The sequence below is a fragment of the Odocoileus virginianus genome, chromosome 13 (genome assembly GCF_023699985.2).
Source record: "Odocoileus virginianus isolate 20LAN1187 ecotype Illinois chromosome 13, Ovbor_1.2, whole genome shotgun sequence".
Classification (NCBI taxonomy): domain Eukaryota; kingdom Metazoa; phylum Chordata; class Mammalia; order Artiodactyla; family Cervidae; genus Odocoileus; species Odocoileus virginianus.
Window position 1 is genome coordinate 16,097,516 of NC_069686.1, and position 13,783 is coordinate 16,111,298.

General features: G+C 36.7%; 1 protein-coding gene across 2 annotated transcripts in view; it reads right to left on the minus strand.

Annotated features, from left to right (window-relative positions):
• Positions 1 to 1,712: 1,712 nt before the first annotated feature.
• Positions 1,713 to 13,783, minus strand: part of SCRN3 (secernin 3) — a 35,445-nt gene continuing 23,374 nt past the window's right edge. For both annotated transcript variants that reach the window (XM_070475999.1, XM_070476000.1), the window contains exons 6-8: positions 9,843 to 10,005; positions 8,765 to 8,945; positions 1,713 to 2,334 (exon numbers count right to left, since the gene is read on the minus strand). In XM_070475999.1, coding sequence (XP_070332100.1) covers positions 2,164 to 2,334; positions 8,765 to 8,945; positions 9,843 to 10,005 — 515 coding nt within the window. In that variant the 3' untranslated portion in view covers positions 1,713 to 2,163. The remainder of the gene's footprint in view (positions 2,335 to 8,764; positions 8,946 to 9,842; positions 10,006 to 13,783) is intronic.

Consider the following 13,783-nt stretch of genomic DNA (forward strand, 5'->3'; position numbering starts at 1 on the left):
ACAAATGGGTGTAGAAGAACTTAACTGCAGTAGTCCAGGTAAGAGCCTGGTGCTAGTTTGGCCTAGCATGGTATCAAAGGAGAAAGTGAAAACATGCAGGCCCTAGAGAGAGAAATAAGACTCACATTTATGTGCCTCAATAAATCACTGAACTGCTTACCCTTACTTTCCTCATATATTAAAAAAGAGAGAGGGGGCACATAGTGGTTGGCTAAGGGGCTTCATGATTTAAGAACCTATCACTCGCTGAATTATACGTAAGACAAACCAGAATTAACTGAGTACTTGATAAAGTTTTCTTTTGTAATGGAAGCCCTGCGTTAGACAAAAGCTGTCAGATGATGATTTTTAAGAGAAAATTTAAAACAATTTCTGAGCACTCTTTAGCAGTAATAGTAATCCCGTATTTTACTAACAATCCTAATTGCAATGATGTGTGTGTGTGCTAAGATGCTTCATTCAAGTCCGACTCTTTGCGACCCTATGGACTGTAGACCTCCAGGCTCATCTGTCCATGGGATGCTCCAGGCAAGAATACTGAAGTGGGTAGCCATTCACTCCCTTCTCCAGGGGATCCTCCCAACCCAGGGATTGAACCCAGGTCTCCCACATTGCAGGCAGATTCTTTACATCTGAGATAGGGACCAATAAATATGACAGTGTAATCAAATACCTAAAATAGAAATTTCTAGAAACTAATAAATATCGTGTCATTTTGAGTTGGATTTTTCTTTTATTTATATTTGCAACTTTGAGTCTTACTTGGTAATCTTTGTGTAACTTTAACAAAGTTTTATAATTTGGGGGCAGATACTATAACTCATATATAATGCTCATGACGCATTATACATTATAGCATTTTAATGTTTATAATATGTTAATATTTCTATTTCATCACCACTATCCCACTCCTTGGAAGGAAAGTTATGACCAACCTAAACTGCATATTAAAAAGCAGAGACATTACTTTGTCAACAAAGGTCCATCTAGTCAAGGCTATGGTTTTTCCAGTGGTCATGTATGGATGTGAGAGTTGGACTATAAAGAGGGCTGAGCACAGAAGAATTGATGCTTTTAAACTGTGGTGTTGGAGAAGACTCTTGAGAGTCCCTTGGACTGCAAGGAGATCCAACCAGTCCATCCTAAGGGAAACCAGTCCTGGGTGTTCATTGGAAGGACTGATGTTAAAGCTGAGACTCCAATATTTTGGCCACCTGATGTGAAGAGCTGACTCATTTGAAGAGACCCTGATGCTGGGAGGGATTGGGGGCAGGAGGAGAAGGGGATGTCAAAGGATGAGATGGTTGGATGGCATCAGCGACTCAACGGACATGAGTTTGGGTAAACTCTGGGAGCTGGTGATGGACAGGGAGGCCTGGCGTGCTGCAGTTCATGCAGTAGCAAAGAGTCGGACACGACTTAGCGACTGAACTGAACTGAACTGATCCCATTCCTGTTCCTGTCTTCCTTGAATGAACAAAAGTAAAAGATTCGAGATTCAAGATACCAAAACAGTACCTCCTGGGGTCTTGGCTTATTTCATGTCCTGATCTCCCAGAAAAGCTCTAAATAAGGAGCATGGGTGAAAGAATGCTAGATAATAAGAGCTAAAAGCTCACTGGTCAGCTAAGCCTTGACAAAGAGCATGTTTGAGTTTAATTAAAAATTTGCATAATTAAAACACTAATAAAACAATGTGTAAATCTAGAAAATTTTGCTAGAGCTGGCTAATACTTGCCTAAAGCTCAAAAAATTTATTAGTTGAGACAATATTTTCCATTAAAAAGAAAAATTTGCTTTCTTACTGTAACTGAGAAAATTGAGGACAATATATAATTCTAATAAATGCATACATTATTTTAATGTTTCATGCTTTATGCAGAATTGGACATTTCATTATTGTGATTTTTTTTAAGATATCATGGCTAACAAAATGTATATGTCAAAACCTGAAGTAACACCTGACTATCCATGATATATATGTGCAATTCCAATCTTATTTCCTTTCTCAATATTTCATCAAAGCTATATATAGTTTTAATAGCCATGCTATCACTTGAATGCTATTAAAGAATAGTCAGATCTGGTCAAACTAAGTTTATATTATTTACCAAGGTAATGGATTCTAACTTTGAGGATGATTGCTGACCATTTATGTGATCACTAAGAACTAATATTTGACTTATAAATTCTAATTTCATCTTCTGTACACTGATGAAAAGGATTAACAATTTTATCCACATGAAGATGCTTGTTTTGAAGGATTGATTCCATCTCTTTGAACAGTTCTTTCTCCAGTTTGCTCATGTTGTCCAACATTGTTTTGGCTTTTTCCTGAACAATTGAAAAATAAAAATAAGTAAATACACAGACACATATGTGCATGTGAATGTACACACACACACACGAGTCTAATCAAATTCCAAATCACCTCTACAGACAAGGTCTGTTCATTCTGGTTTCAAGTTCTGGTTCAGTTCTTTAGACAAAGAAGGAATGAAATTCTTTGGGAAAAATCATTGTTCTAGCTTGAGTTAATCTATTAACCACAAACTATTAGTTATTCTTAGTAGAAAAGACAATAACAAATATGTAGTACTAGTCTATAAGCAAGAAACATAAAAGACAAATAACAGGTCAATTGAAATTTTTGTATTAATTGTGAATGGGGAAGACTGCTGAAAACTGAGGCTGAGCTATTTTTGTGAATTTGGATCTTCTATTTTTAAGACCAGTATTATCAGATTAAACAAAGGAGTAGAATAGTAACATTCAAGGGAAAGAACAACTAAAAGAAAAGACATTTTCTCTATGATTCCTTGTTTCAACAAGGGGGTTAAAAAGGTCATGATTCTTATTGAAAGGAGCAATTTCAAGTTATTAATGAATTACCATCATCAGTTAGAGGGTAGGTACTGGTAGAAAAAGTATATAGGATGAGAGTTATAAAAAGTGAGCATAATTTTAAAAATTTGAACCATTATAGAACAGAACTCCACAAAATCAGGATTCTTAACTTTGAGATGAACTTCACTGTGAAATTGTATGCAATTTTTCCCCTGAAGAAACCTTGCATTCCATATATAAACAAAAAAATGTATTTAGTTTATAAATGGTATTAGAATAATTGGTCACCTCTTTGAAAAAGTTAGAACCCTACTTCATAACACCTGCAAAAATAAATTCCATATAAAGAACTTTTTTCCCCCAAATGTACACATACTAGAAGAAAATGCAGAGGTTATATTTATTTTGAGGTGAGGCAGGCCTATTGAAGCATGAAATAAAAATGCCTTACAGTAACAAATATACTTGATTAAATTTTAAACTTTGTCTGACAAAAAAGTTAAATAAACAGATTTAAAATTTGCCACATAACAAAGTTATTCATATATTTTTTGCCTCTTTGGGGCAAAGGGCTAAACAAGAATCACTTGAAAAACAGGCTAAGGAAAATAACAGACAAATCATTTAAGAAGAAGTACCAAAGGCCAATAAACATATGAGATTTTCAATTTCATTAGTAATCAAAAAATGGTAACAAACTACCAGTAGAACTGACTCTCCCTAAAACACAAACGTATTTATTTACACAGAACCAAACTCTGTCACACTTCTTCCCTCAAATTCTACTGTCTTTCCACTACTTTGCTGTCAATCAATATTTAATGCTTATTAAACAAACCCTAAAATAGTAACTTCGTTTAAATTTTATTTCAATATTACTTGGAGAAATGTCAAACAGCAATTTTATTTACTTTAATGACCATTTAGTAGTAATTCTACAAAACTCACTCCCAAAACAGGAAAAAAAAAACACCTCACTCCCACAAGCAGTATTTAAGGGGGAAAGGGCGCGGACAACTCTTGAGAACTAGCGTGAGGAATTAGAGCAGTGCAGAGGCTGCTCGGGGAGGCGCGAAGGAAGACCCCTCCAGAGCAGACGCTCATGAAACACATCACTGAGAAACTTGAGCAAAGGCAAGAGGAGCCAGAGGGTTCATCATTTTTCACAGCGCTGTGCTCAATCAGGATGAGCCAAGCTCATGGAGGGAATGACACTGCTGACCCAGGGAACTGGGCTTGAGTCAGTGCACTTAATAGGCTCCTAAAACAAAACACTTGCCTCTCACTCCATACCACCTGGCTACAAAAAAAGTTTACACTGTAGGTCAGAGGTCAAACAAACCGGTCTCAGAAAAGGCAGAGTAGTGTCAAGCGTGAGTGCATGCTAAGTCGCTTCAATCATGTATGACTCTTTGTAACTCTATGGACGGTAGCTTGCCAGGCTTCTCTGTCCATGAGATTCTCCAGGCAAGAATACTGGAGTGGGTTGCCTTGTCCTCCAGGGTAGTGTCAAGAACATATAACAAACAGAAGATCTGGATAGAGCTCTCTGCTTTAAGCATAAGTTGTGGGGAGGAGAGAGCAGACAGAAAAGCATGATGACTATATAAACATACTACAGAAAAAGGAAAAAAAAAATTACCTGGGAGGAAAATTCATTTAATGCATTTAATGTAGAAAGAATGTAAATATATATACCTTGACAAAGTAAAAGTAATTATAGACAATAAAAATCAGAAGCTAGTAGAAGCAGGTGAGAAAACATGTAAGATGGCCAATTTTTTCCTTCATTGCAAGGAATCAGTTGATAGTTTTATGAAAAGCCTTTAGGCAACCCTTCCATTTCCTTCTATTTTTTTTTTTATCCCTGGAGCAGAGAGGGAAGAGGGCAGGAAGGGTGAAGACGTATGGATATTATAGAATTGTCTCCCCATCTATCTGTCCCTCAAAATATACATATCTACTTATTTTGGGAGATGAGATTTTGTATGATATATTTAATCTTTTATAATACTTATGTTTAAAAGTATTATATAAGCATTTATCATTTTATAAAAAACTCATTATAATTATTATTTTAAGTCTATGGAGTGTCCAGTCACTTTCAGTTAAAATTAATCTGAGGGTACATGATCAAGAACATTATTTCAGAGACCAGGTTAACTTCCCTCCAGTAGTCTTATAATTTTTGGTGTGAGATACACTAAACAAGCTATTTAAACTCTCCAAGTTTCAGATTTATTAGGAATCAGCAAACAAAAATGGATATAAATGGGTGAACTTAATTCAGATGACCATTATATCTACTGCTGGGGCAAGAATCCCACAGAAGAAATGGAGTAGCCCTCATAATCAACAAGAGTCCGAAATGCAGTACTTAGCTACAACCTTGAAAAAAGCAGAAAGATCTCTGTTCATTTCCAAGGCCAACTATTCAACACAATTCAAGTCTATGCCCCAGCCACTGATGCTGAAGAAGCTGAAGTTGATCAGTTCTATAAAGATCTAGAAGACCTCCTAGAATTAACACCTAAAAAAGATGTCCAATTCATCATGGGGGATTGGAATTCAAGAGGAAAGTCAAGAGATACCTGGAGTAACAGACAAGTTTGGCCTTGGTGTACAAAACAAAGGCAAAGCCTAACAGAATTCTGCCAAGAGTATACACTGGTCATAGCAATACCCTTTCTCAACAATATAAGATAACAACTTTACACATGGACATCACCAAATGTCAATACCAAATTCAGACTAACTACATTCTTTGTAGCTGAAGATGGAGAAACTGTATAAGGTCAGCAAAAACAAGACCTGGAGCTGACTGTGGACATCAGCTTCTCTTGGCAAAATTCAGGCTTAAACTAAAGAAAGTGGGGAAACCACTAGGCCAGCCATGACTTAAATCAAATCCCCTATGAATATACAATGGAGGTAAAAAATAGATTCAAGGGATTAGATCTAGTAAATAAAGTGCCTGAAGAACTATGGACAGAGGTCCATAATATTGTACAGGAAGCAGTAAACAAAACCATCCCAAAGAAAAAGAAAAGCAAGAAGGCAAAATGGTTGTCTGAGGAGGTTTTACAAATAGTCGAGGAAAGAAGAGAAGTGAAAGGTAAGGCAGAAAGGGAAAGATACAGCCAAGTGAATGCAGAATACCAGAGAATAGCAAGGAGAGACAAGAAGGCCTTCTTCCATGAACAATGCAAACAAATAGAGGAAAACAACAGAAGAGGAAATACTAGATATCTCTTCAAGAAAATTGGAAATATCAAAGGAACATTTTGTCCAAAGATGGGCACAATAAAGGACAGAAATGGTAAAGACCTAATAGAAGCAGAAGAGACCAAGAAGAAATGGAAAGAATACACAGAGGAACTGTTCAAAAAAGATCTTAATGACCCAGATAACCACGATGGTGTGGTCACTCACCCAGAGCCAGACATTCTGGAGTGTGAAGTTAAGTGGGCCTTAGGAAGCACTGCGGTCAATAAAGCTAGTGGAGGTGATGGAACTCCAGCAGAGCTATTCAAAATCCTAAAAAATAATGCTATCAAAATGCTACACTTAATCAGTCAGTCAGTTCAGTCGCTCAGTCATGTCCAACTCTTTGCGACCCCTTGGACTGCAGCATGCCAGGCCTCCCTGTCCATCACCAACTCCCGGAGTTTACCCAAACTCATGTCCATTGACTCAGTGATGCCATCCAACCATCTCATCCTCTGTCGTCCCCTTCTCCTCCTGCCTTCAATCTTTACCAGCATCAAGTCTTTTCAAATGAGTTAGTTCTTCGCATCAGGTGGCCAAAGTACTGGAGTCTCAGCTTCAGCATCAGTCCTTCTAATGAATATTCAGGACTGATTTCCTTTAGGATGGACTGGTTGGATCTCCTTGCTGTCCAAGGGACTCTCAAGAATCTTCTCCAACATAACAGTTCAAAAGCATCAATTCTTCGGCGCGCAGCTTTCTTTATAGTCCAACTCTCACTCAATATGTCAGCAAATTTGGAAAACCCAGCCATGGTCACAGGACTGGAAAAGGTCAATCCTCATCCCAAGTCCCAAGAAAGGGCAGTACTAAAGAATGTTCAAAACACCATCTCCTATGCTAGTAAGGTTATGCTCAAGATCCTGCATGTAGGCTTCAGCATTACATGAACCAAGAACTTCCAGATGTGCAAGCTGGGTTTAGAAAAGGCAGAGGAATCAGAGATCAAATTGCCAACATTTGATGGATCACAGAGAAAGCAAGGGAATTCCAGAAAAACATCTACCTCTGTTTCATTGACTATGCGCCTTTGACTGTGTGGATCATAATGAATTGTGGAAAACTCTTAGATAACCAGACCATCTTACCTGTCCACTGAGAAACCTGTATATTGGGCAAGAAGGAACAGTTAGAACCTTGTATGGAACAACTAACTGGTTCAGGATTGAGAAAGGAGTACAACAAGACTGTTTATTGTTACCCTGTTTATTTAACTTACACGAAGAACACATCATGAGAAATGCCAGTCTGGATGAGTTACAAGCTGGAATCAAGATTTCCAGGAGAAATACCAACAACCTCAGATATGTAGATGATACCACACTAATGGCAGAAAGTGAGGAGGATGAGGGTGAAGGAGACGAGCGAAAAAGCTGACTTAAACCTAAATATTAAAAAAACTATGACATGGTATCCGGACCCATCACTTCATAGATGGGGAAAAAGTGGAATCAGGAAGAGATTGCCTCTTCCTGGGCTTTAAAATCACTGTGGATGGTGAGTGCAGCCAGGAAACTAGAAGACGATTGCTTCTTAGCAGGAAAGCTATGACAACCTAGACAGTGTATTAAAAAGCAAAGACATCACTTTGTCAACAAAGGTCTGTATAGTCAAGGCTATGGTCTTTCCAGTAGTCACATATGGTTGTGAGAGCTGGACCATAAAGAAGGCAGAGTGCTGAAGAACTGATGCTATCTAACTGTGGTGCTGGAGAAGCCTTTTGAGAATCGCTTAGACAACAAGAAATTAAACCAGTCAATTTTAAAGGAAATCAACCCTGAATACTCATTGGAAGGACTAATGCTGAAGCTGAAGCTCCAATACTTTGGCCACCTGATGCAATCAGCCAACTGACAGGAAAAGACCCTGATGCTGGGAAAGACTGAAGGCAGAAGAAGAAGAGGGCGACAGAGGATGAGATGGTTGGATGGCATCACCAATGCAATGGACATGAACTTGGGCAAACTGCAGGAGATGGTGAGGGACAGGGAAGCCTGGTGTGCTGCAGTCCATGGGGTCATGAAGAGTCGGACAAGACTTGGCAACTTAACAACAACAACAACAACAATGGGGGTATTAATAGTACCTACCTGATAAAGTGGTTGTGAAGATTAAATTAAATACCCCATGTAACAGTACCATGGTGTTTGGTGTATAAGTGTTCAATAAATCTTAGCTATTGTTATTATGCTTAATATAATAAATTGCTCTAAAAAATTCAAACTACATTCTTAACCATTATTTTTAACCAAAGGTCAAAAATAATATAAAGGTTTCCCAGGTGGCTCAGTGGTAGAGAACTGACCTGCCAGTGCAGGAGACACAGGAGATGTGAGTTTAATCTTTGGGTCGGGAAGATCCTATGGAGGGGGAAACGACAACCCTCTCTAGTATCCTTGCCTGGAAAATTCCATGGAGAGAGGAGCCTGGTGGGCTACTGTCCATGAGGTCAAAAAGACTTGGTCATGACTGAGCAACTGAGCACACACACACAAATAATATAGCTCTATTATAGTCTAAGCATCTAAACTATTTTTAGACCTATTTTTATATAAAGGAAAGAAGGCTGACATTACAAAGTTCAAAATATGAATTGAATCATACTTTAAGTTATTCTTCATGATAAACAGAAAAGATAATCTAATCATACCATCTTATTATCTAGTATTTCCAAGGCCTCTTGATGTTTTTGGTAGAGTGGATGTCTTCTGTCAGGCTTGATGTTAAATTGTAGCTTCTTTTTAACTGAATCTTCAGGTTCAAATGTAGGTGAACTGGTGTCCAGTAGTTGTGATATATTCGGCACAAATATGAAAGGCTTAAAAACAGATCTAGAAGCAAAAGTATTAAGTTGGTATGTGCGATATAAAAATATTCAGCATTATTCTAAATCTTCTATGATTCCCTCTAGTTTCTACTCATCTATAACATATTGATTGTTCCTATCATACTACTTTTACCTGTACCTATCTTCCTTGGTATACTAGGATCTTCTTTTGGGCAAGGGACATGTTTTATTTAGCCTTGAATTCCCATGAACCTAGCAAAGGGCCTGGCACATAAACAGTGTCAAGTAAACTTATGGTTCATTTTTTACTGCAAACTCCACAGTTGGAGGGTAAGAACAATCCTCAGTGCAAAATACTGAGGATTAGGATATGGGATGAAAATAAGCAGAAGTGTTAATAAAGAGTTCACAAATTTCATTCCATTTGCTTGAAGATATCTCTAATAATACGAAAGATAAGAGATAGCACACATAAGATCATTTCTAAATATAATGTGCATTATGTTTTATGAGAGATACCAACAATTTAAATCAAGATAGCCTGTATAATCCTATTTGATAAAGCTTGAACTATTGATATTTTAAGTTTTATATGTGTTTCTAGATTATTGAACCATTTTACTCTTACTAATCATCTAATATTTAATACAGAAATCTGCATAAGAAAACCTATCTACTTTCTTTTCTTGACAATTTTAAATATATTTGGGGAAAGAGGGGATAGGAATAACTGTGTACCAGAAACAATAAACATTTTCATCCCATAAGAATGAGAACAGTTATATAACACATATGCAAATGGCAGACTAAAACCTGAATAAAACATCCAGTAGAAAATTTTTGTCATATTGGTGCAACAAAAATTTAGCCTGACAAAATCATGACCAGACTAATGACTCTACCCTATTCCCTGCCTGGTTGATGGTATTTGTGACTTTACCTCTCAGGATGAGGAGTCCCTGTAAAGAAGTGAATGCAAGGAAGGTTGGAATCTTGAGGTAAAACAGAAACCATGCTTGCAGTGGTCAGGAATTCTCCCTCCATATTAATGCCACTTGGTTTATCTCGGAGAATTTCCACCATTGTTTCAAAAGTTATATTTCCTAGGGAAACAAATTTTAAGACCATCAAATATATATGCATTTGCAAACTGGCATCCTGCAATTATGACCTGCTTTCTCTACTGATAATATTTAACATGAGATACTGGTTTAGGTATTAAGTAAGATTGACTATAAGCAAATCTTGTATCGTAACTGTTAGACTCACTGTGCTGTCACAAGGAAGATATTTTTTTAAATATAAAATAAACAAAATCTCAAAACATTATAACAGGATAAATCTATTCTCTCTTAAGAAGAAGAAATCAATCATACAAAATACACTCAATCTCATTGCCCTTTCAAAATTTTTTAAGGGTTATGCAGTTAGCAATTAGCTAACAATGTCAATAATTATTATCTGAGTCTATCCATTCTAGGAACCAAATATTAAGAGAATATTGTGCTTAGTTTCCAATATTACAAAAGATGATCTTTACAAAATAACAAATTATTTTTCCTGTAATAATTTCTATGTCTGACATTAGTACTCTTTTATGAAAACCTGAGTGGGAATCAAGGAGACAAAGGACATTATTGGCTAGTGGAACTTGTATGTACATAGCTCTGTCAGAATACTTCAAAAATCTAAATGTCCATTGTGCATGGTAAATATAAATGCATTATATTCTGTTTTCTGCTATCATAGGTAAAGTTTGGTATTTTAAGGAGTTTTTTTTTTAGAAAAACAGAAAAAAAATCTATTTTATCTTTTTACCAAACACAACATGTCCATGCTTACAGAGAACCTCAGAATCCCGTATTTGGAAGGCATTTCCACCAAAAAATTTAAAAAGCCCAGCCTGCCTTCAGACAGCTCTGCTCCTTTCTATACATGTTTATATGGCTTAGGATCTCTCAGGATCTCTCAGGATCTCTTAGGATCTCTTAGGATGGATAACCTTACCCCTCCACAATGCAGTCCTCCAAGAGGAGCCAAAAATATCTTCTTCTCATACGATAATGATTCTCGTCTCCAAAAGTTATGACTCTCAATTCTCCCTGAATCACATTAAAACTCCTTCAAATTAAAACTTCTACCGAACTTAACTGAAGTAACATTTTTCTATCTTTCATCTGCATTGGTCCTATTTTTTGTCTATCTCTGCCATTAATTTCCTGATCTTTTGTCTGTATTGTTCCTATCTCTGCAATTAGATTACAAGTTCTCTAAAGACAAAAATGGGATTTTCTCTCTTTAGTTCTTATTCATTCAACAAATTTATTGAACATCTATTAAATGCCAGGCATTGTCCTAGACTATGGATAAACACAGTAATCTAATTTACACTTGGGTTTACTTTGGAATTTTTTATTTGATAAAATTGGTTGGCACTTCAAATCAGCAGACAAAAGATAATTCATTTAAAAAGTGGTGCTGACAGAAAACTCTACTCAATACTGTATAATGGCCAATATGGGGAATGAATTTTTTAAAAAAGTATGTGTGTGTGTGTGTATATATATATACACACATACATATAACTGATTCACTTTGCTGTACTCCTAAAACTAACACATTATAACTATACTCCAATAATAAATTTTTAAAAAACAAGTGGTGCTAAGATCATTGGGTAATCATTTGAGAAGTGGTAAAAAAAAAAAATAAGTTGGAATCCTAATTCATACGTTATTTCAGAATAATTCCAGAAGAATTATAATATAAATTTTAAAAATAAAACTATAAGATGTAGATAATCATTTCTGGTACAGTGGAAATGGCCTTTCTAAAAGCATGACATCAAAGATAAAAACCATATAAGAACAATTCTACATGGGACATTTTATTACTAGCTTTCTATTTATGCCAGCTATTCTTTTTCCCCTTTTACCCTTTCTTGCTTTAACTTTTTCAAGTCTTTATTATTCTATTTCTACCATGTTAGCTTATTTGTACATTTCTTCTTATTATTTTCTCTTGACTTTATATATTACAATGTCTTAAATTAGTTCTTCACCACTTAGTTAATACAAGGACCTTGTAACACTTTTACTCCAATTACTGCCTCCTGTCTTTTGTGCTATTTCTCATATATTTAATTCTACTGTATTCATCTGGGTCTTTGAAAAGCAGATGCCAATTCTATGTACAAAGCTTTTGAGAGAGAGAACCAAATTTCAGTCTGGCTTCAATAAGCTTGGCTTGATGATTTATGTAATTTTTTTAAAATACACAAAGGCTTTTTTAAGCTTTATTTCGTATTGGAATAGCTGCTTATTTAACTTATATGCAGAGTACATCATGTGAAATGTCAGCTGGATGAAGCACAAGTTAGAAGCAAGATTGCCAGCAGAAATATCAACAACCTCAGATATGCAGATGACACCACCCTTATGGCAGAAAGCAAAGAGGAACTAAAGAGTCTCTTGATGGAAGTGAAAGAGGAGAGTGAAAAAGCTGGCTTAAAACTCAACATTCAAAAAACAAAGATAAGGGCATCCAGTCCCATCACTTCATGGCAAATAGATGGGAAACAATGGAAACAGTGGCAGACTTTATTTTTTTGGGCTCCAAAATCACTGCAGATGGTGACTGCCACCATGAAATTAAAAGATGCTTGCTCCTTGGAAGAAAAGCTATGAAAACCTAGATAGCATATTAAAAAGCAGAGACATTACTTTGCTGACAAAGATCTGTCTAGTCAAAGCTATGGTTTTTCCAGTAGTCATGTATGGATTTGAAAGTTAGACTATAAAGAAAGCTGAGAGCCAAAGAATTGATGCTTTTGAACTGTAGTGTTGAAGACTCTTGAGAGTCCCTTGAACAGCAAGATCAATCCAGTCAATCCTAAAGGATATCAGTCCTGAATATTCATTGGAAGGACTGATGTTGAAGCTGAAACTCCAATACTTTGGCCACCTGATGTGAAGAACTGACTCATTGGGAAAGACCCTGATGCTGGAAAAGATTGAAAGCAGAAGGAGAAGGGGATAACAGAAGATGAGATGGTTGGATGGCATCCCGGACTCGATGCACATGAGTTTGAGCAAGCTCTGGGAGTTGGGGATGGACAAGAAAGCCTGCCATGCTGCAGCTGCAAAGAGTCAGACACAACTGAGTGACTGAACTGATAGCCAATTAACAATGTTGTGATAGTTCCAAATGGACAGCAAAAGAACTCAGCCATACATATACATGTATCCATTCTCCTCCAAACTCCCCTCCTCTTCAGGCTGCCACGTAACTGCAGAGTTCCCTATTCAGTACAGTAGATCCTTGTTGGTTATCCATTTTTAATATAGCAGTGTGTAAATGTATAAAGATTTTAGGAGGGAAAATGCCTATGAGAGAAAATGAGAAGTAATCCAGACTGCAACTGAAGTCTGAAACTTGGTTTAATAGAGAGGGAAGAAAGGTTGAGTGAAAGTGACCTAGACTAGCATGCCATCTAAGGAAAGTTTGCAAGGCTTGCAGGAAGTCCTTGACCCAAGGTCAGCCATCAGAAGAGTTCAGTGACCCCAGGCATGGGCCTGCCTTAGTCTCCCTGATGCTTTCAGTCATTAACCTGAACAGCCTTCAGGAAGTGTAGCCTTGGTACTATACAAAGTCAATGCACAACAGAACTTGAGCACAACGGAAATGGTCATTGGTCATTAAATTATTTTAAACAGACAATATTTATTTAGTTTTACCCACACATTTACTGTTTCTTTTACTCTTCATTCACTCTCACCCACCTTACTTCTAAGATCATTTTTTTCCTGGAGAATAACTCAGTATTTCATTTAGTACCAATTGATTTGCTATTGTCATTGTTATTCAGTTGCTAGCTTGTGT